At 37.0% G+C, this 22,706-nt stretch overlaps 1 protein-coding gene across 1 annotated transcript; it reads left to right on the top strand.

The window, feature by feature from the left end:
• Nucleotides 1-810: 810 nt before the first annotated feature.
• Nucleotides 811-22,662, top strand: LOC103969562 (protein translocase subunit SECA1, chloroplastic). Its single transcript, XM_009383131.3, has 20 exons — nucleotides 811-1,323; nucleotides 2,041-2,113; nucleotides 3,508-3,714; nucleotides 4,350-4,453; nucleotides 4,615-4,794; nucleotides 4,941-5,159; nucleotides 5,978-6,091; nucleotides 11,878-11,991; nucleotides 15,420-15,587; nucleotides 16,554-16,729; nucleotides 17,222-17,288; nucleotides 17,363-17,509; nucleotides 18,151-18,246; nucleotides 18,332-18,400; nucleotides 19,054-19,155; nucleotides 20,800-21,051; nucleotides 21,235-21,302; nucleotides 21,392-21,509; nucleotides 21,889-22,128; nucleotides 22,217-22,662. Exons 1-20 carry the CDS (start codon nucleotides 946-948, stop codon nucleotides 22,334-22,336), a joined length of 3,012 nt encoding a protein of 1,003 aa, XP_009381406.2. The 5' UTR covers nucleotides 811-945; the 3' UTR covers nucleotides 22,337-22,662.
• The last annotated feature ends 44 nt before the right edge of the window (nucleotides 22,663-22,706 follow it).

The raw sequence follows: 22,706 nt of genomic DNA, 5'->3' as shown, positions 1-22,706 counted from the left end.
AGTTCCCATTGACACTTCTTCTTCACAAGCACAACATATCAAGAATCAGCAAAAAGTGCTTCAAGATGCTTCTCCACGTAGCCAAATAGCATCTAAATCCGATGCTCAGGTACTCACTGGAAACGGAACATACTGAGGAGCTGATCTGATTACATAAAAATATTGATCTCCTGTTTTAATCCACAGTTGATGGAACCTTTATGGAAAGATTCTTCATCCCACATCCATTTCATTATTATGACAGCAGCTGTTGTTGGGCGTGGCATATATGACAAATTTCTCACCTGGAGAATCTAGGCAAGCTCTGCAAGAACTCAATTGAACAGCCACAATTTTATACGAGCTAATTATATACTCTCCTATTCTTAGATATCTTTAATATTTTAATATTTATATTTTTTTACTTATAAAAAAGTAAAATATTAAAATAAAAAAGGTTAATATATTAGAACAACGGGATTAAATATTTTATTTTCATAAAATAAAATTTTCAATATAACTTTTAAAAATATAGGGACCAAAGATACTAAAGGTAATTAATTAATATATAATATATAATTAACCTAATTTATACTATTAGAATATTAAATATCAAAGTATGTATATATATATATATATATATATTAAACTTATAATTATAGGATTAATTAGGCAAAAAGAGAACTTTACAGGGGTATATACGCAAAATTTTTCCGAAGGGGTAAGAAAGAAAGGATCTTTTACGAGATCTTCCTTTTGTAGGGGTTTTATCGTAAACCTCTTCTGCGCCACAAAGACCCCTCTCTGCGTCATCTTATCCTCCTCGCACGCTTTGCTGTGGCTGCGAGAGGGCAACAACCGAGAGCAGCAGCCACCCACCCGTCGTTTCTCCGGAGCAAAGAGAAGAAGGCGAAAAGAAGAAAAGAGAAGTGGGATTTTGATCCAATTGGATTCCACCGGGAAGAGATGGCTGCCGCTTCCCTGCTTCTTTCTGTCCCCGTGGCCAAGACCGAAGGGACGCTACTCTCCGGGAGTAACCTCTTACTCAGGCCGGACCGGGTAGCCGCGTTATTTCGGCGAGGCATCCACCGCCGAGCGGCCAAGTGCCGCCCCGCTCGTCGCCGCCCTCCCGCCGCCGTGGCGTCCTTGGGAGGCCTGCTTGGCGGGATCTTTAAGGGCACCGATTCCGGCGAGGGCACCAGGCAGCGGTTTTCGGAAGCTGTCGCTCTGATCAACAGGTTGGAGCCCGAAATGTCACGCCTTTCGGACTCGGAACTGAGGGAGAGGACGTCGCTCTTGAAGGAGCGGGCGCGGAACGATGAACCGCTCGATTCTCTTCTGCCTGTAAGCTCCTTCTTTACATCCACCAACTTGTAGAGTTTGAATCTTGCTGAAGTCATCGTTCATGATTTTATTCACTATAAAACGCATTGGGGTTTTCTTCTTCGCAGTCTTCTTGTTATTTGATGTATGGCATTCAGAAATTTAGATTAGAAATTGAGAACACAAGAGAGTTCTATTTTAATTGGGTCCATAAAGAATTTCCTCAAAATATTGGGTTCACAAAGAAATGGTTGCTCATGAAATGAGATATGCAGAAGAAGGAAAATGCTGTCTAGTGTGTTTTATCTGCATCACAAGTCAAAGTGGCACTTGAGTCTTCTTAGTTACAGTTTTGTCTACCAGAAAAAAGTGCACATATTTCATTTTCTATAAGGAAAAAGACATATATTAAAAAAGACTGTGTGTATAAGTTCTGTAACCTTGCTAGTTCAAATATAGTTGCCTATTTCTAATACCTATCTTTACTTGTCCTTTGGATGTATTAGATGATTCTTTGAGAAGTCAAATGTACAATTTCCTTTTCGATCTATTAGATAGTTGTTCTGTTTATTATAAAGACCATGTTTTTTTTTGGGGTTTATTTTTCTCGCTTGATCACTTTTATGGTTTTGAATCACATCATCTCCAACCAAGGATCTAATTTTCATATATTTCTTTCTCAATCCTTCTTGGAGCACCATTTATTTTATTATTCGTTAACTTGATAGTTATTGACAGGAAGCATTTGCTGTTGTAAGAGAGGCTTCGAAGAGAGTTTTGGGTTTGCGTCCTTTTGATGTGCAATTGATAGGTATGTTTTCATGTTTTGCTATAATATTGTTTTTTGGTTCTACCCATAACCATATTTGATGGTGTAATGTGGTTTAACAGACTTCTTTCGTATGCATGTCCTTTGATGTGCTCGTGGGTTCAACAAGAGACTTCTTTATGCAAAATGAATTGCTGTGGTTTGATGCATATTTTTTCAGCATTAAAGAGTTGGATTATATGCTATGAGATCCACTCCTATTTATCAAATTAGACTCTTTTATTGGACAACTAAATATCATGTCCAATAATAATGTATCTATGTTCTTCCAAAATGAAATCAAATAAAATGGATTGGTGTCTTAGCGAGTATTAAATGTCACCACTTCAAGGAAAATGTAGATTTTACATGTTTGTAGAGCTTCACATCTTTGTATATGTTGAAGTGCTAATAGGTCAATAGAAAGGCTCCTGGCAACCCTTTTGAATCAGAGACTTCCTGTTGGTTTGACATTTGATTGCCACATTTCTGAGAAATGATAGGTGATGCTTTCACCATTTTTCTCGTGAAAAATTTCCTGAAATTGTTGAGTTATTTGTAACTGTTAGATTACTTTTGTTCCAGCACCAATATTATTAGGCAGTGATAATTTGGATATTTTGTAATTCTGAATATGTCTGTGGAAGGCATCTTACTTGTCTGCCTATTTGTGTCGAAGGTATGTAGTATGAATTGGGAATATTTAATGATGAAGCTTCCCACCATAATTTTATCTAAAATAAATACAATTAAACTTCGTCATGTGGAATGTGCACTCATCTGGAAGGCTCTTTTCTTGGAACTTTAAGAAGATATTTCACCTGTTGACGATAGCAGATTGGCTTCTTACATTTTTTGTATGGAAGTTTTAGGCATCAACTTGTTGGCTATAAAACAATAACAACAACAACAACAAACTGACATCCCAACTATTTGGGTTTAATCACATGGGTCTTCTACTACTATCAAGATTTGTACAAAGTTATATCATTAGCTAATCTTTATTTGTAATTTCTAAAACAAGCCTTTTCGTGCCTCCCTCTGTCTCTCTTAGCAAACTTATACTAATTGTCTCACCTTTTCTAACTATAACATCTATAGGTCTAAATCCATTGACTATACTTATACTAACTTTTTAGTTCCTCCTTTAATTTATATACTCTATTTGATGTATGTTGTGAGTAATCTACTTGATAAATGTTGGTGCTTATAGTCAATTATATGTAATTCTACACTGGTGCTGGGCGATTAGGCTGGGGAGAATTGTTCTTTGAAAAGCTGCATTGATTGACTGGACCTATTGCAATCTTAAAATGAAATTAAGCTTCTTTGATTTGAGAATAAGAATAACTTCTATTTAGGTGTGGCTTATTTTTCATATGTTTTTGCACATGTAGGTGGCATGGTTCTACACAAGGGAGAAATCGCAGAAATGCGGACTGGAGAAGGAAAAACGCTTGTGGCTGTTTTGCCAGCTTATCTGAATGCGTTAAGTGGGAAAGGAGTGCATGTTGTTACCGTGAATGATTACCTTGCAAGACGGGATTGTGAATGGGTCGGTCAAGTTCCACGATTTCTTGGACTGCAGGTTGGCCTGATCCAACGTACGTTGTGTTCTCATTTGTCAGTTCATTTTCATGATCTGATCTAATTGTCTTGCATCCATCTTCTCATTGTCTGTTCATTCTCATGATCTGATCTAATTGTCTTGTATCCATCTTGGTTCAACTTGTCATCTGAATCGAGGTGAATGGTTGATATCTGAAACTTAAGTCAGTTGAATTTTTACATGTTCTGTGGTTTTCCTTTCAATGCAAATGGTTAGACTTCTCTAAAGATATGTTTATATTTGTCTTTACACTGTACTCCAATTTTTGTTTAAACTTAAATAAGAGGAGTTCATTATCCAGGACCCATAAGATCTCAGTGAAGAATAAGAAAATGTGCAAACTAGGTATGCATTCTTAGAGAGACACTCTTTCACATTTCTGAATTTGATTTGCTTCTAAAACTCCTTACCATAGGCTAATCTTATTGGATTTTTTTAATTATTTGTTTTATTGATGGTCATGGATTAACTTGCAAAGCCTACACTAAGCTCTAACCTATTGTCATTTTCTCTTCGTATGTTGAGTCGTTGAGAAAATTTTTAATAAATCTTAAAATGCAAATCTTCTATGATGAAGTTCTGTAATTCTTTTCTTCTTATTGTGAACATTTTTTTGTCTTGTGTTGGCAGAAAATATGACAAGTGAGCAAAGAAGAGAAAACTACTTATGTGACATTACATATGTCACAAACAGTGAGCTTGGATTTGATTATCTAAGGGACAACCTTGCAATGGTTAGATTATCATTTCTTATGCATAATTTTAGTCTTAAACTGTTGTTCTATTAATTTCAATTCCAAAGAAAGTATATTTATTGACTTAATAATTTGGGTTATCATGCTTTGCATTTGTTTAATACCTCTTTCTTGATGATGTTTTCACTTCATATTCACAGACTGTTGATGAGCTTGTCTTAAGGGATTTCAACTTTTGTGTGATTGATGAGGTTGATTCTATTCTTATTGATGAAGCAAGAACACCACTGATCATCTCAGGCCTTGCTGAAAAGCCAAGTGATCGGTACTATAAAGCAGCAAAAATTGCAGCTGCTTTTGAGCGAGATATTCATTATACAGTATGGAAAATGATCTTGATCGCCTATGAAATTTCATTTCTTTAATATCCTGATATAGTTTTATCTTTTTAACTCATGCTCCTGGATAATTTTTGATCCAAATTTTTTATAATTTTTTATTTCTTATATTGCTTGTTCCCTTTTAGGTTGATGAAAAACAGAAAACCATTTTACTAACAGAACAAGGTTATGAGGATGCTGAAGAAATATTGGATATAAAGGATCTTTATGATCCTCGTGAACAATGGGCTTCATATGTTCTAAATGCAATTAAAGCTAAGGAACTCTTCCTTAGAGATGTCAATTATATTGTACGTGGGAAGGAAGTTCTTATTGTGGATGAGTTCACAGGCCGAGTAATGCAAGTGAGTATACTGTTCTTGTTGTCGTTGCTGAGTGGATAGTGAATTCTAATGTAACCATAAATGATTATGTCTTGTATGAAATGTGTTATAATTTTAGGCGAGATTGAAGGAACTGAAACAGGTGACCAGAACATTTTTGAGTTCTTTAGATGGTTTTCAAGTTTAGACAGCATAGATACTATGTCAACCCCATCTCTTTTCTTTGTTTATCAATGTTTATAAGAATTCTATGTACAAGTTATTCGAGTATAGGAGCATGATGCAACAGAACTAAGTTGGAAGCACAGCTGTTGATTGTTCAACCAGGTAAAGAACTGGTCCTGAGTTTCATGATCACGTCTGATATAGACTAGAGGAAATTTGTGATTTAATGTTACAAGTATCATACTGATAAGTTATTTGATTAATCATAACTATCTTTCCTTTGTTTGCATGGTGTATCTAATCAAGCAAGCCTGTTGTATCGTTATTTCTGTTGGCTTCTTAAATTAATGTGGTCAAACTGCAATATTATTGCAGTTTGTTATTCAATATATGATGCAGTTAACAAAATGGGTCTTCCACCATGAACATTATATTCTGAACTGATGGGGTTCTTTGTAAATATAGAATGTTTAATGTAATTCAGTTGTATCACTTCTGAATATGGTTCTTTCCTTCTGATTTACTTGTTCTCAAACACTGATTTCAGTTCACTTCTGAAATATAGTTCTCTTTCTTTATTTTTCGTATCTTCTACTTATTCTAGAAACACTCATTTTTAAATGCATTCATGGATGCATAGTCTTTAGATTTAATTCCTCTCGTGTTTTTGGCAGGGCAGACGGTGGAGTGATGGTCTTCATCAGGCAGTCGAAGCAAAAGAAGGTTTACCAATCCAGAATGAGACCATCACACTCGCATCAATTAGCTATCAGAACTTCTTTCTTCAGGTGAAACTGATATTCTGTTAGAACCCTTGCAGATTCTAAACTTGGGGTTGATCTCTTTAGGGGATCGGCCTCCTTGGAACTCTATAGGGGTTCCTCCCTCCAAGTTGCTGCTCAAAGGTTGCAGAAAAGATTCATCTATTGCTTATGAAAAGAGGAGGAATACATGACTATTTATAGGGCTTTTAAACCCTAACTCCTAATAGGACTCCTACACAAGACTCCTACTTCTAACCAACTCCTAATAGGACTCATACTTAAGACTTCTATTCCTTTACAACTCCTAATTCTTAAGACTTCTATTCCTTTACAACTCCTAATTCTTCTCTAAGAAAAAACCTCCTACATGAATGCCCCTCTCAATTAGGACTCTCCTAACTAGAGTCCTAACAGAATGTCCCTCTCAATTAGGACTCTCCTAGCTAGAGTCCTAACAATTTTACATAAATGTCCTTCTCAATTAGGACTCTCTAAGCTAGAGTCCTAACAGACCCGCCCTCTTCAAATCAGCCTTGTTCTCGAGGTTGATGATTCGTGAATTCTGGGAATTTGATCTTCAAGTCGTCATAGTTCTCCCAAGTGGCATCTTCTATTGGTAGGTTCGCCCACTGTATTAGCACTTCATTAGTGGGTCGTCGTCGTCGAGTCACGATCCGTCGATCAATAATGGCACTTGGCTGGGTCTGGAGTTCTCTTTGGGTAGTCATATTTGGTGGGTTGCTTTGGGTTGTCTCCAATCACCTATTTAAAACTTTCGTCTGACTGTTGGTTTGTGGGTGATATGTCGTACTCCTTTTCAATTTAGTACCCTGCATATGGAATAACTTTGTCCAAAATCTGCTTGTGAAGATGCAAGTAGAATTTGTCATAAGCATAATGCATCCCTTATAGTGTAATTCTTTTGAGTCCCAATTGTAATGAGCCACGGAGCTTGGTGCTTCCTCTAATTTTTTTATAATCTTACTAGTCTCTGAATCTTCCTGCCATTCTATCTTAATATCCTCAAGGAAGTCGCTGGTTGGAAGTAAAACGACCGAAAATTCAACTTGCTCAGGTAGCTGCGAAAGCACATCTGCAAGAACATTCTCATTCCCCTTTTTGTAAGTTATTTCATAATCAAATCCAAGAAGTTTTGTTACCCATTTTTGCTGCTCAGGGGATGATATCTTTCACTCCAAAAAGTGCTTGAGGCTTTTATAGTCGAATTTAATTTGAAATCGTCGACCAATCAAGTAGGGTCTCCTCCTCGTTGCTGCGCGCACAATGGCAAGCATCTCCTTATCATATGTTGACTTATTTTGATGAGAGGAAGATAATGCCTTGTTAGTGTATACGAGTGGTCGACCATCTTACATGAGAATGACTCCAATTCTAACTCCAGATGTGTCGGCCTCAATAATGAAGGGTCGGTTGAAATCTGGTAGTGTTAGCACCGGCGTCGTCGTCATGGCTGCCTTAAGTTTGTCGAAGGCAACGGAGGCTCTGTCCAACCATTGGAAGACATCTTTTTCCAGTAAGGAAGTAAGTGGTACACTGATCTTTCCATAGTTTTTCACGAACTTGTGGTAGTAGCATGTTAAACCCAGAAAGTCATGTAGCAATTTTATGTTTCTCGGGGTAGGCCAGTTTTGCATTGCTTCAATTTTGAAGGGGTCCACCGTCACACCTTCCTCTGATATGATATGCCCAAGATATCCCACCTTTTGTTGAAGAAAGTAAAAATTCGTAGTGGCCGTTGTGTATTCGAAAGGCGATTTTCGGTATGACTTCTTCGTACACTCGTATTTGATAATACCCGGATCGAAGGTCCATCTTTGTGAAGATTTGTGCTCCCTTTCATCTAGCAATTCATCTACTACTGGAATAGGGTATTTATCCTTGATGGATATGGCATTGAGAGCTCGGTGATTAACGCATATTCTCCATGTTCCGTCCTTCTTGTGTACAAGTAGCACCGGTGAAGAGTAGAGGTTGCAACTTGGCCGAATAACTCCTGTTTCGAGCATCTCTTTTACAATCCTTTCTATTTCATCCTTCTGGAGATGTAAATACTGATATGGCTAAGTATTTGCTGAAGATTTGCCTGGAAGAATAGTTATACAATGATCATGCCGACGGGTAAGAGGTAGGTTACGCGGTTCGTCAAATATATTTGAAAATTCAGCAAGCAAAGGAAGTAGATTTGGATCTTCAAATTCTATTGGCTCTCCCTTAGTTTGCTGCTCAAGTTGTACCAAAAAGTTGCTGCATGCTTTATGCAAAACATTCTCCATTTGTTGTGTGCAAATCATTGTTATGTCGCCCCCATGTTTCCCGTGAAATGTCACCTGTTTCTCCTTACTGTAAAATTTCATAATTAGTTTCATAAAATTCCAGGAAATATCACCTAATGTCGTCAACCATTTAATTCTGAGCATAGCCTCATGATTGTTAAGAGGGAGAAGGAAGAAATCTGCAATTATCTCTTGGTCCTGCAGCAATAGTTTCTCCTGCGGACGCCTACGATCACAATTCAAAATCCGTCCGTCGGTGACCTTAACATCAAACCTGTAGCGATTCTTGATAGGTAATGCTATCCGAACAGCAAGCATACTATTTAGGAAGTTAGTAGTACTGCCCGTGTCGATGAGAACAGTGATCGGTTGTTGTTTGAGAAGGCCTCCAACTTTCATCGTTTGCGGGTTTGAGTAGCTGGCTAGTGCGTGTATTGTAACGTCAGTCGGTTGTGGCTCTTCTTCTACATCTTCTTTATGTTCAAAGTTCTCTTCTGAATGTTCAATGGCCTCTTCTTCTATCGGTTCAATCATAAGAAGTCCCCCTTTACTACAGCGATGCTCACGGCTCCACGGCTCGTCACAATGCCAACATAACCCCTTCGCATATCGCTCCCGAAGCTCTTCTCTTGTTAACCTCTTTGGTGTAGGGACTTTGTCGACAGTAGGGGGGGCTAAGGGCTTCAATATTACTGGTTGAGTAGCGACCCTAGTCCTCCGAGCTTCATGGTTCAATTGCTCCTCTTGATGTCGTGCGAAAGAGATGGCTGCCATAAGCGTGTACGGTTGTCGCGCTTTAACTTCTCCTCGGATCTCCGGCTTCAAGCCCTCAATGAAGGTCCTCAATAGCTGTTTTTGAGACCAATCATGATTTTGATTAGATAACCTTTCAAACCTGGTTTGGTACTCCTGAACGGTGGAGGTTTGTCGGATCTTTGCTAGTTGTTCGTCAATATTCTCGTAATCGGTTGGTCTGAAGCGGATCAGCAGTCCTTCTTTGAATTGTTGCCATGAAAGGACTCCATAAGTATGTTCAAACTGTTCAAACCACTGTATAGCGTCCCCTTCAAGATGTATAGCTGCAATTTTCACCATAGATACATCCGCGGTTTTGTGGTACCGAAAATATCGCTCCGCGTGCGAGATCCAACCAATCGGGTCTCCTTCTTCCCATCTAGGGAAGTCCACTCTCATGCATGGATAGTTGGGGTCAGTCACATAGCCTCCCCTCCCTTGGAAGTCATCTCTTCGGGCTTGGTGTGATTGGGCAAAGCTCTCTCCTTGATATGATTTCTTCGGGCTTAGTGGTCGGCCCAATCTGAGTTCGGTAAAGAGCATCTGAATCTTATCCTCCATTCGCACCTCCAAGGCTTCGAACTTAGCATTGATTGCCTCCTTAGATGCCATAGTATATGCCCCAAAATCTCTCTTTTGTTGTTGGGTTAAAGGCATGTATAGGTTGAGAGAAGTGATGGTTGAAAGGGTTGGTGGATTGGTGGATGTAGGCTGCGGTTTAGGCTTGTTTTGTGGCTATTTTGGGTACAGTTTGAGGGTGTGGTTTGGCAGAGTTTTAGGGTTGTGGATGAAAGTTTTGGATCTGTGGTAGATGGTAGCAAAGGTTTGACAGAAATCCTTAGAAGGTGCAGCAAGTATGTGCTGTCTTGTAAGAGTAGAATTGTCGTCGAAGAAACAACGGTTTCTCGACGTAATTTCCACCAAAAACTTAAGAGAATTGAGGAGGGAATTGATAGCAAAATCACAGTTTATATGACAGCAAGGATATCTAATTTAATCAAGAAAATTTCGGCAGTATAACAGCAAGGAAATTGGTGCAAGTTGCAATTGCAGAATTGTCGTCGAAAAATTTCAGCGGGTTACGATGAAAATTTGCAACAACATAAAATCGTTTTTAGAGATGAATTTCTTAATAGATCAATCTTAGATGAAAGCCAAGATGATCTATGAAGTGTATAAGAAATTTCATTCAAAAAAGATTGCAAATAGATGGGTTAAGGCAATGATATGCATCTGAAATTTTCTGCAGCATAGATTTTCAAGTGCAGCAGATTGGACATAAAAGATCAGTAGTTTATATTGAGAATTTTTCGATAAAACCAAAGGAAAATCCACTGTTAGGAAGTGTCAAAGATGTCATAAAAATTTTGTAGAAATTTGGATAGAAAAAGCACAGTAGCAAGATCAAACAGATGGTGCTATGCGGCTTGAATTCTGCAATTCAAGTGCAGCAGATTGGACATAAAAGATCAGTAGTTTATATTGAGAATTTTTTGATGAAACCAAAGGGAAATCCACTGTTAGGAAGTGTCAAAGATGTCATAAAAATTTCGTAGAAATTTGGATAGAAAAAGCACAGTAGCAAGATCAAACAGATGGTGCTATGCGGCTTGAATTCTGCAATTCAAGTGCAGCAGATTGGACATAAAAGATCAGTAGTTTATATTGAGAATTTTTTGATGAAACCAAAGGGAAATCCACTGTTAGGAAGTGTCAAAGATGTCATAAAAATTTCGTAGAAATTTGGATAGAAAAAGTACAGTAGCAAGATCAAACAGATGGTGCTATGCGGTTGGAATTCTGCAATGTATCTTTCGTCGTAGAGATGAATACTTTGTGACGAAAAGTTTATGCAGCAATATAGGAACAATTTTTTTTTTTTTTTGGATTTTTGAATAAGGATAACTAAATTGCAGCAGCAGTAAGGTAGGAAACCAGAACCTGTTGCAATTCACGGGGAGATCAAAGAATGATCTGCGGTGGTGGAGATGATGGCGGAATACGGTGAAGATCTTTTAAGCAATTGTGGGAATTGCTTTGGATGGTTGTAGAGGGTTGATGGATGGCTGTGGAAGGGCAGCGAGACGCCAAGAACGCTGCTCTGATACCATGTGTTAGAACCCTTGCAGATTCTAAACTTGGGGTTGATCTCTTTAGGGGATCGGCCTCCTTGGAACTCTATAGGGGTTCCTCCCTCCAAGTTGCTGCTCAAAGGCTGCAAAAAAGATTCATCTATTGCTTATGAAAAGAGGAGGAATACATGACTATTTATAGGGCTTTTAAACCCTAACTCCTAATAGGACTCCTACACAAGACTCCTACTTCTAACCAACTCCTAATAGGACTCCTACTTAAGACTTCTATTCCTTTACAACTCCTAATTCTTAAGACTCCTATTCCTTTACAACTCTTAATTCTTCTCTAAGAAAAAACCTCCTACATGAATGCCCCTCTCAATTAGGACTCTCCTAACTAAAGTCCTAACAGAATGTCCCTCTCAATTAGGACTCTCCTAGCTAGAGTCCTAACAATTTTACATAAATGTCCCTCTCAATTAGGACTCTCTAAGCTAGAGTCCTAACATATTCGTGCTCTAGGTCATTTCTTATGAAGAAAATTTTCTGATAAGACATGCTAACTGGAGAAGCTCTTATGTAGTCAAGAATGTTGGTTTTAGTTACAGCATCGAATGGGCTAACATTGGTTTTATATAATTTTTAGTTTCCCAAACTCTGTGGCATGACTGGCACTGCAGCAACTGAGAGTGCAGAGTTTGAGAGCATATACAAGCTGAAGGTTTCAATTGTTCCAACAAACAAGCCAATGATAAGAAAGGTACTGATTCACTTGCACTTTGTTTTTGCATGTAACCACCATACTGTAATTGTTACTTTCTCCTCTTCAAAGTAGTTGTCTATTGCTTGAAGCTGCAAATATGTTAGTCCACCATTTAGTCAGAAACCTGATTGTGTAGAAGTTGGGCTACTGGCAACAGTATTCAATATGTATGTATGAGTTGGTATACAGGTTGTGTTGGTTTCTTACTTCTTTCAGTATGACAATTGACAAGTCCAGCAATGAGTAGCTAGCACCAAGGTTTATATGGACCAGGCAATATTTGCTTGGTTTGTCCAGCATAGGCTGTACCACCTGATAAGCTCATCATACTGGGTTTAATGGGTCGGAAGCAGACTGGTGGTTATACCATATGATTTTTTTAACTGTTGCCACAGCTGTCCTTTTTTTTTTTCTTTTCTTTCTTTCATGTATGCTCACTCTCCTCGTTGCTTTCGCCTCCTCCTCCCCACCTATAATTGTCATCTCCTTTGCACTGCTGTACTGCCACTGCATCCGCTGCATCTTCCTCTTCCTCTTCCTCCACCTCCTTCTCATACTCTGCCTCCTCCACTGGCTCTCCTCATCTGCCTTCCCTCTTCTTCTCCTCCTCATCTTCTCTACTCCCTCAATCTATGGTTTGGGCAATAACTACCCGTACTAGGCATTACTACATCAATCTATATCAGCTTCTTACTGGTCCGGTCGGGGACTGGTATCAGCACTGGGCCAAAATTTTAAACCTTGGCTAGCAGCACTGTTCTTTGCTTTCTTGAGCTTTTCTAGCTCTATGCAACATGAAAGTATTAGGCATGTTGGTTGTTTCGTTAAATCAAGTCAACTTGTAACTACAAGGACATCTCTGTTTGACTTTGAAAGTTGAGCTTTATAAATTAATTGTTTGCATTATGTAAATTATTTGACATCTGATGCATGTAAAACATGTTTAAATTGCATCAGTATGCTTGATATCTAAAGATTCACAAGTATAAGCCTTCTCAAAATCATTATAAAGTGTGCAAGAGACAGGAATGGTGATCCGTTTTCAGAATGAGCAGTTGAGCACAACATTCTATTGATTTGTAGAATTGTCCTGAGTGGCAATTTCACTAGGAAAAAAGGTCATGTAGAATTATCTTCACAAGTTAAACATTGCAGTTATGTTCACATTGAGATGCTCCCCATAACTAGGACATATAGATTAATTTTCCAAATTTGGTAGTGAGGAGTGTAAAAATAGAAAAAAAAGTATAATTCTATGTCGCACACGCAGCACCCTGGATAGAAGTTCCTGAGATATAATGGTACAGTTTTGTACTTATGTTGTTTAGCTTGCTTGTTGTATCTTTATGTCTCTCTGTAACCTCAAGAAATATATAAGCTGCAAATCAGGAAAGGTTTGTAAAATGTCATATAGATTTTTAAAGCAACACCTTGTATCATTAGAGCAACTTAGGACAAAAAACTCATTCTTATTGCTGAATGCTGATTAATGTGGAAGTCACCTTTTTCTAATTCTTTTCAAGAAAAAGATGATCTTTATATTTGCTGACTCAGCTCTCAGGTATTTAAGGATGTCAATGGATCGAGATCTAGAGGAGTCCCAGGTCACTCTGGATCCAACCAAAGAATCATATGAGGAAGCCCAGACCCTGCCCAATCCAATGCTTCATAGTTTATTATAATATTTTGACCTTAGCCCAACCCTTAAATCTTAATATAGGGTAGACCAGACCTGACCTAACATTAGATGACATGTTGGAAGACACTAGATGAGTTGTAGATGCTTGCATCCTTCCTTAGTTGATGTGGATCTCAAATATGCACATTAAAGTGAGGAGAGAGAGAGAGAGAGAGAACCAAGGTTTGTTGTACCGATGCATATCACCCGATATAGGTAGTATGTACCGGTCTGACAGGATACCAATATGCGAACCGCCCTCTGTCTGGCGGTACCGGTCACTTGACCTTGTATCGAGCGATACAGGGTCTGTACCGGGCTGTAACAGTCGGATTTTCGATCGTTACCGATTAAGGGCTGAGATTGCCCTATTTTAAACGGTCAAATTGACCGTTTGAGGCTTAGAAAAATGTTTTTAAATCCTTGTCTCTCCCCTCTTTCAACTCATTTTACTCTCTCAGTCTCTTAAACTCTCTCAAACTCTTTTTTGACCGTTTAAAGCTTAGAAAAAAGTTTTTAAATCCTTTTCACTCCTCTCTTTCAACTCATTTCACTTTTTCAGTCTATTAAACTCTCCCAAACTCTTTTTCACTTATATCTCTCTCTTATTATCACATTTTCACTTTTCTAAACTCAACAAAGATATAATTTATGGAGTGGATCAATTTTAGGGGGCTAATTTAGGAGGATTAAGAGGAAGAACACTCTAATCAAGAGGTATGTATTATCTTTCTAGATATTTAATGATTTATGAGATGATTAAGCCTATTCTATGTGGTGGTTGACTTCATGTCTAATATGTTGTTTGATATATTTTTTATGGTAGAATAGTATTAATTAAGAAGTAATTAAGGTCTTTAATGTTATGATTAGTATGTTTAATATTGATTTTTTTAAAATTAAACACTTAATAAGTCAAATCTTTATATTTCATACATATTAAGGATTGGATCATATGTTTGTGATGGTATAATAGGTTTATTAGGTTTTAATTAAGTTTTTTAGTATTGTGATTAGTGGTTTTAACGATGATTTACTGGAAATTTGATCGATATTATGTCAATTTACATTATTTTTGCTAAAATTATACTAAATTTATATTAATTTCTAATTAAAAATTATAATTTTTTTTTTAAAGTATTTTTGGAGATTGTTTTTTGATGAGGTGTATCGTCGGGATGCCTTGGTATACTATCGATATGCCTTGGTATGTATCGTACTGAGCAGGGCTCGGTACATCAATACAGACTAAAATTACAATCCTTGGAGAGAACCCCGAACTTTGTCGAATGCCAAAGTTTCAAGTCCAAAATTTAGAGTTGGACTAAGTAGGAGAAGTAGAGTTGGACAACAGCATTTTCTCACCAAAAATTGAGAGCAAATGAAACATGCATGTGGCTTTTGGTAGATGATGAGGTTGCTTAATGTCACAGGTAGAGAGACTGGCAGGTGATTAAGTTTTACATTAGGAAACAAATTAAGTATAATCTTTACCACAATTTATGAGATTTGATAGGACATAAAGTATATTCATTTTGATATGTCCTGTTTTCTTGCGTTTTAATACGCGTATATTAAATAACATTCCATAATTTTATTATGACCCAACCCAATCCGATGTGTCACAGATAATGATCCATGTATTGTTTGGCTTGTTGGTCCAATAGTTAGGCCCAACACATTTGCATCTCTACAGGTACTGACGCTTTTCTTTCCTGACCTGAAAACTTTTTCTTGATCTTTTCAGGATGAGTCAGATGTTGTCTTTAGGGCAACTACAGGAAAATGGCGTGCTGTTGTGGTTGAGATATCCCGAATGCACAAGACTGGTCGGCCTGTGCTTGTTGGTACAACGAGCGTGGAGCAAAGTGATGCGCTGTCAGAACAATTGCATGAAGATGGAATTCCTCATGAGGTGAGGTACTCATTGCACTGTCAAGTTTTTTTTTTTTACTTTTATTGTTTAGATTTATATAACACTTGTGCATTTAAGGCTCAATTTATCAAGATTTGAAAAAAAAAATGTCTTCCTTGAAAGATTGCTTACAAAGTAACGTGACATTAAGGACAGTGATAGCAAGGTTCGCCGTACCGTACCGTACCGGCGTTTCGACCCGGGCTCGGTACCGGTACGATACGGTATACCGCTCGGTACACCCAGGTGTACCTAGCACTGTAGCAGTGCTACAGTGCTACAGTGCACTGCTACAGTGCTCGGTACGGGCGGACCGGTACAGGGCGGTCCGCGTACCGTTAGCCTGTCGGACCGGTACGGCAAACCTTGAGTGGTAGCATACCTTGGTTGGCTTTTGGATGGTCTATGACAATGTACGCATTTGTCAATGCAGAAGGATACAATATCTAAGGAGAAGATGCATTTAAATTTAATCTAAATATAGAAGACTAAACATACATTGTTTATCCTGCTTAATGTTTCTGAAATAGTTAGATTGTCTTGTCAATAGCATCAATTAGAACTCTTTGGTATGAGAAAAATTAGTTTGAGACATGGCATAAGTAGTATATCCTATTGGCTGGATGAAATATCAGAAAGATTGTGTACAAAATAATTTACATGCAGATTTGTAAATTGATGAATTCTTGAATGTATCTTGAAAGTCAAAACATGTTCCTGGAGTGTGCTTCTCTTTCCATATTATAAATTTTGAGTAACATGATATCCGAAACTTGATTACTTTTTGTTATGACTCATTTGCTCTTTAGTGTTTTATCATTTACTTGATCTTTTTTTTTTAAATTTGATTGCTACAAAAAGGAAACGAAAAAAAGTTTACTACTTTTATTCTATTAATAAAAATGAATCAACTTTATGCTTGTCTCAGCATTTCAATTCTTCTTCTGAACTGCTATTCATTTTAAGGTCCTCAATGCAAAGCCAGAAAATGTTGAGAGGGAAGCAGAAATAGTAGCACAGAGTGGACGTCTTGGTGCGGTGACAATTGCCACTAATATGGCAGGTCGTGGAACAGATATTATACTTGGAGGTAATTCTGAATTCATGGCAAGGTTAAAGCTTCGTGAGATACTTATGCCAAGGTACTTATAAATATATTTCTGGTTTGTTTAGTGTAGTTGCCAACTTAATAAAAAACTTTGAGATAAAGCATGCTTGTTATAGTAGTCCATCTTATATCAGAGGATTGTAATTTCCTCTAAATATTTTATAATATGCTTTTTTTTCTTTTTGTCAGCAGATAATTATGTTTTTTTCTTTTCATGTATCTATGGTTCTGGTTCTTGTAAACATTGTTTTGATACTCAAGAATGAAAAAGTGTATTCTATTTTTATATTTGTCCTGTGCATTAGCCAGGTAACATCTTTGTTATACTAGTATATAACTTGTTAACTTGCTGGGTTCTCTTGTATGCATATTCTCATCTTAGTAACTTAGTTTTTATTAGTTTGTAAGGCTGTAGTTTTTTTCAACTCTCTTTCATTCAAACTGCAAAGAGATTTAGGTGCTACTATACATTTTTAAGTAACTCTAATGTCATTGACATTGCTTTTAATCTAATGCAATTTGACAGTGTTGTCAAGCCAATTGAGGGTGTCTTTGTATCTGTGAAGAAACTTCCACCAAGAAAGACTTGGAAGGTACATTTATGAATTGAACCATTAGTGTTGGGATCTGATGAAATTTCTGAATCTCATCTCAGTGATGTTCTTAGGTGAATGAGAAATTGTTCCCTTGTGATCTCTCTAAAGAGACAATATCATTGGCCAATGATGCAGTGGAATTAGCTGTCAAATCCTGGGGGCAGAGATCATTAACTGAGCTTGAAGCAGAAGAGAGGCTCTCTTACTCATGTGAAAAGGTGTATTTCATGTGAACAATGGCACTAATGACATTGAATTTAAAATGATTTTGAGTGCTGATTTAAACTTCAGTTGAATTTAATTTAGAAATATGTGTCAAACCTTGATTTTAACAGTAATAAGGAAAAGCTGATCTAGGTTTACAACACAGAATATTACTGCATTCCATTTGTAAATCCTAGCAATATGCAGTTTTTGAGCAAAAAGCTATCTGAGGATTTGTTAGTCCAACAGAATTCTTTATTGTAACTTTTTGAGTAAAATTACATCTAGCAAGATTTATTATAACTTTTCTGTTTTCTTTAACCATTAATTAATATTATAGAATAAATTGAACCCACTTGTTTGCTGTCACATGAATATCCCTAACTAAATGAGGTTGCTGTTTACAGCACTAGATAGTAGATACAATAAATTGAATCCACTTGTTTGCTGTCACATGAATATTCCTAACTAAATGAGGTTGCTGTTTACAGTACTAAATGAGGTTGCTGTTTACAGTACTAGATAACTTTTCTTTTTTCTTTAACCATTAATTGCTGTTTACAGTATTATAGAATAACCTGATGATTTGTTGGTAACATCTAGTAGATACAATGCTTTTGGAAAGAGACATATAATGTTCTTGCAACCATTGCAGGGACCCACAAGAGATGAAGTCGTTGCAAAGTTAAGGGATGCGTTTATTAAGATTGTTCAAGAATACAAGGTTTATACAGATGAGGAAAGAAAAAAGGTATAGTTGTTATAATTTACTGATGATGAAATTTTAAATTTACATAAATTTTACTGGCTAATAGATGTTACCAACAAATCATCAGGTTGTGGCTGCTGGTGGGCTTCATGTGGTAGGGACAGAGCGCCATGAATCACGGAGAATTGACAATCAGGTAAAGCTAAAGAAGATATATGTAAAACAGAGAATAGACATGGCATTGGTATAAATTTTCTATTGTATTATTTTCTACTACTTCATATACAACTTGCTTTTCTCTTGCATTTTGCCTGGAGTATATTGTCCAGAGTCGTGGTGGGGTTGACATGTATGATTGGTTACAGAGTGTAAAATGATATTGATGTTTATGGACACACATTCAGGCCTCCATCAATAATTTAACCTCATATAATGCTGTTATTATGTAATGGTAATAAAACCCTTGCAGTGCAGTTACATATTATTTTTTCCGTGTTCAGCCTAAGCTTTCATGTCTTAGTCTTGTGCTATGAATCCAGAGTGGATTTAGTAAACATGCTTTAGTCTTCAATTCTATGGTTTTTTATTGAACTATTTTAAAATCCATGAACATCTTCAGGAATTGTACGTGTGATGTTATGGCTTGAGACATGAGCCAAATATAGAACTTGGGAGGTTATATCTGTTGTTTAGTTGTAGCTATTCACATATTAGTTCAGTATCAACTGAATACAAGCATAGAAGACTCCTTTGTCTGTTGTCCAGTCCATGTCATGTATAAGACACATCACAAATGTTGCATTTCTGGTGCTATTAATCCTTTCTGATTCACTCGCTGCATTTCCATAGCTTCGTGGTCGAAGTGGACGACAAGGTGATCCTGGCGGCTCTCGGTTTTTTCTTAGCCTTGAAGATAATTTATTCCGGGTCTTTGGTGGAGACAGGATACAGGTACCATCTTCTTCTTGTTTACTTGAATGGTTATCCCTAGCTTTAGAAAACATGGTGTTTTAACTGGCATGTGAATGACCAGAACTTCTACGCTGCAATTGTACTTGAACATAATTTTCAGTTAATATGCTTTGCTACAGGTAACTTTGGTTAACGGATAACTAGTGGTGGCTGTTAGTTATGAGACACCAATGGTAGAGGAGAATATATTTATTACTGAGCTATGCAGTTGATGACTTCTTTACTAACCTTTCCAGAATTCTCCTCATCATTCTGCAAATAAGCTAAATACAGATTGCTTTTACTATTTAGTGATGGTTAATTACCGTAATCACAATGAAATAATACTTCGGTGCTGTTCTTCGTAAAGCTAAAACCATTAGATTTTCCTCAAAAATAGAATATGTTGTAGTATTTCTTCTTGTCTGATCGTGGTTTGGTACATTGCTGATGCCGAATCCTTGGAGTTGTTGTCATTCTTATCATATATTATCATTAAAATTTTCCCATTATCTATCATCCACTGAAGAGCACTAGAATCGCCCTTTATTATATTCTAGCAGGGTGTCTTGTACTTGTCACCCTAGTTGGGTAATCTCTTGGAGTCATTAGCATATTTACCATAATATCTAATCATGCTTTAGTTTTCTATAAAAATTGGTCAGCGTAAATCAGAAGCCTTGAGTTGATAAGGTTCATGGCAGATTCAACCAATGTTAAAAACAGTTTCTCGGTTTTGGCCAAATCCTCTCCCCTGAAGTTCCAAACAAGCACAACTCTGGGGGAAGAGAGAGAATCACCATTGAGGTTCTGTTGGTCACAGTTTGAGGTCTTGCAGTCTGTAATATCTTTTTGCATATCTTTTATAGAGTATACCAAGAGAAGAAATTGATTAAGGCTTCATAGAGGAAGGTTCTTACAAAAGCTGCTAATAAGCATTAGGTACTCATACTGTCATTGTCTATTGTTGCATTACCATTCAGTTGATTCGTTGTAGCAGTATATAGCAGAACCACATTTCAAACTCATGAAATTCCAAATATCATGCATGATCCTAGCCTACTCGTTTAGACTCTAGATAAAGTCCATGATTAGGGCTGCGACAATAAAGTCTTCTGTCACTTCTCACACCCTGTATATATGATTGGACTTATCTGATGTGCACATAAAGAGTGAATTACAGAAGCTAAGGGGAACTCTGGAAGTTAATCTGTATAGAAGAGCATGGCAAACGTTACACCCACACCCTATACATAATTCACTTATTTGTTTTTCTGACTTTTGAATCATACAAATGCATAATGCACATCAAGCATGTCAGCCGTGTCTTCGATAAGCTGTCTATATATATTTGAATGGACCTACTATGCATTTTTCCTGTGTTTCTGATAGAATTATTATAGTATACTACTGTAAACTTATTGTTTCATGATAAAGTCGAGTTTTGATTGTCAACCTAATGGAGAAGGCAATTTGACAACTAAACGTATGTCGTTATATAGGTCATTCTTACTTCTCCTTTTTAATATATTTTATGTTTTTTTCTCTTTTTCCAAGCTAATATAACTTTGCACTCCATGTAAATAATGGTTTTATTTAGAACGCTTGTTAAGGCTTTAAGCTTTGGTTACATGGACAATGTAGGGTTTGATGCGAGCTTTCAGGGTTGAGGATCTGCCAATTGAATCAACAATGCTAACAAAGGCACTAGATGAGGCTCAAAGGAAGGTTGAGAATTACTTCTTTGATATCAGAAAGCAGTTATTCGAGTATGATGAGGTGCTAAATAGTCAGAGAGATCGTGTTTATGCAGAAAGAAGAAGGGCCCTTATATCTGATAACCTACAGTCACTTATTATAGAATATGCTGAATTGACGATGGATGACATCTTGGAGGTAATAATTTTGAATCAAGACATAATTTTGACCCATTCTATATTAATGGTGGTTGAAGATGTGAAACTTTTAATGTCATTCCAATAAGATACATGAATGTATTGCTTTCATTTTAGTTGTTCAATTATATCTTTTTTTATTTTTTATAGTTATTCTAATTTTTATCTTTTCTTAAATGCTTAGGCAAATATCAGTCCTGACACCCCCAAGGAGAACTGGGATCTTGAGAAGCTGATTGCAAAAGTTCAACAGTACGTTCCTATATATGGACATGGTGTCTTTTATGTTTGTGTGAATTTTTCTTTACCTACACCTGACTTACAAAATATCCAATTGGCAGATACTGCTACCTTTTGAATGATTTTACACCGGAGTTGGTAGGAAGTAAATGTCCAAGCTACGAGGATTTGCGGGAGTATCTTCGGTATCGAGGACGTGAAGCATACTTCCAAAAGATGGTTGGTATCTTAGTTGTATCCCAAAATTTCATATATGGGAAGTCACGCATCTTTAGCTAGAGCAGTCTAAGATATTATGATACGTCATACATTAGTTAAGTTCAAGGATGTGCACCAAGAAAAGAACTTGCCCAACATGGATTGATTTACGCCTTGTTGGAACATGTTTTTATTTTTCATTTTTTGTTTATGAGGCCTAAATGCAGAGCTGTCAAACTTTTCTTCAAAAAGATTAAAAGAAACATAAGAACTCTGTTTGAAATGGCTTGTGTTGTTATTTTGGCCTATTTGACTATTGTGTAGCAGATCTATTATTTACCTGATTGTATATTTCTGCTGCTGCAAATTCTCATAATGTTTCAATTAATCCTACTTTCAGGAAATAGTGGAGAAACAAGCACCAGGGTTGATGAAAGAAGCCGAGAGGTTCCTGATCTTAACCAATATCGACAGACTATGGAAAGAGCATCTTCAAGCAATCAAATTTGTCCAGCAAGCTGTTGGCTTGAGGGGATACGCACAGCGAGATCCTCTCATCGAGTACAAACTAGAAGGATACAATCTCTTCCTAGAAATGATGGCCCAAATCCGCAGAAATGTGATCTATTCTATTTACCAGGTTCTCTTTGACGACAAGCTCTGTGATGATTTTTTTCTTCTTGTTACTTTGCGGTTGTTGATTTATGCTTAATGCTATGCTGTTGCAGTTTCAACCGGTGTTGTCGAAGAGTCAACAACAAGGTGATGGTTCAATGAGGAAGGATTCAAGAGGGAAGGGGGCCGATACTGATGCCAACCCCATCGGTGCAGCACAGGCAGCATCGTAGATTGGTTGGTGATTCAGAAGGTACACTGTTCTTCAAAGCGACAGTAAAAGCTGTGACCTTAAATCCAGTAGGGGGGGGGATTCTCTTTGTTGTATCATAAATTGTCCAAATTAAGGGAAGTATTTACTGTAAGGATGTTAGATAAAAAAAAAGTGTATTATGTAAAATGCATACTTGAATATATTGTCTCGGTTTTGACCGCTTGGGGAATTTACAGTCAATATTGAGATTGGATGAAAGATGTCTATGTCAAAGTTTCAAAATCTTTGCTCCTTGACATATTTTTTGGTTCAAAGGGTATTCAATATTTGAATTCGTTTCTTCTATCGTGTGAGAACTTTTTACTTATTTAGTTGTCATCCCTAAACTA

Source organism: Musa acuminata, chromosome BXJ2-2 (genome assembly GCF_036884655.1).
Source record: "Musa acuminata AAA Group cultivar baxijiao chromosome BXJ2-2, Cavendish_Baxijiao_AAA, whole genome shotgun sequence".
NCBI classification, from domain to species: Eukaryota; Viridiplantae; Streptophyta; class Magnoliopsida; order Zingiberales; family Musaceae; genus Musa; species Musa acuminata.
This window is presented reverse-complemented; position numbering and strand designations above follow the sequence as displayed.

Excerpts from the sequence above, each read along its gene's own strand:
- LOC103969562 (XM_009383131.3), top strand. The coding sequence starts at position 946 with ATGGCTGCCGCTTCCCTGCTTCTTTCTGTCCCCGTGGCCAAGACCGAA. Across the intron at positions 18,401-19,053 it reads CACGGAGAATTGACAATCAG|CTTCGTGGTCGAAGTGGACG; the intron begins GTAAAGCTAAAG and ends GCATTTCCATAG. Across the intron at positions 21,052-21,234 it reads CGATGGATGACATCTTGGAG|GCAAATATCAGTCCTGACAC; the intron begins GTAATAATTTTG and ends TTAAATGCTTAG.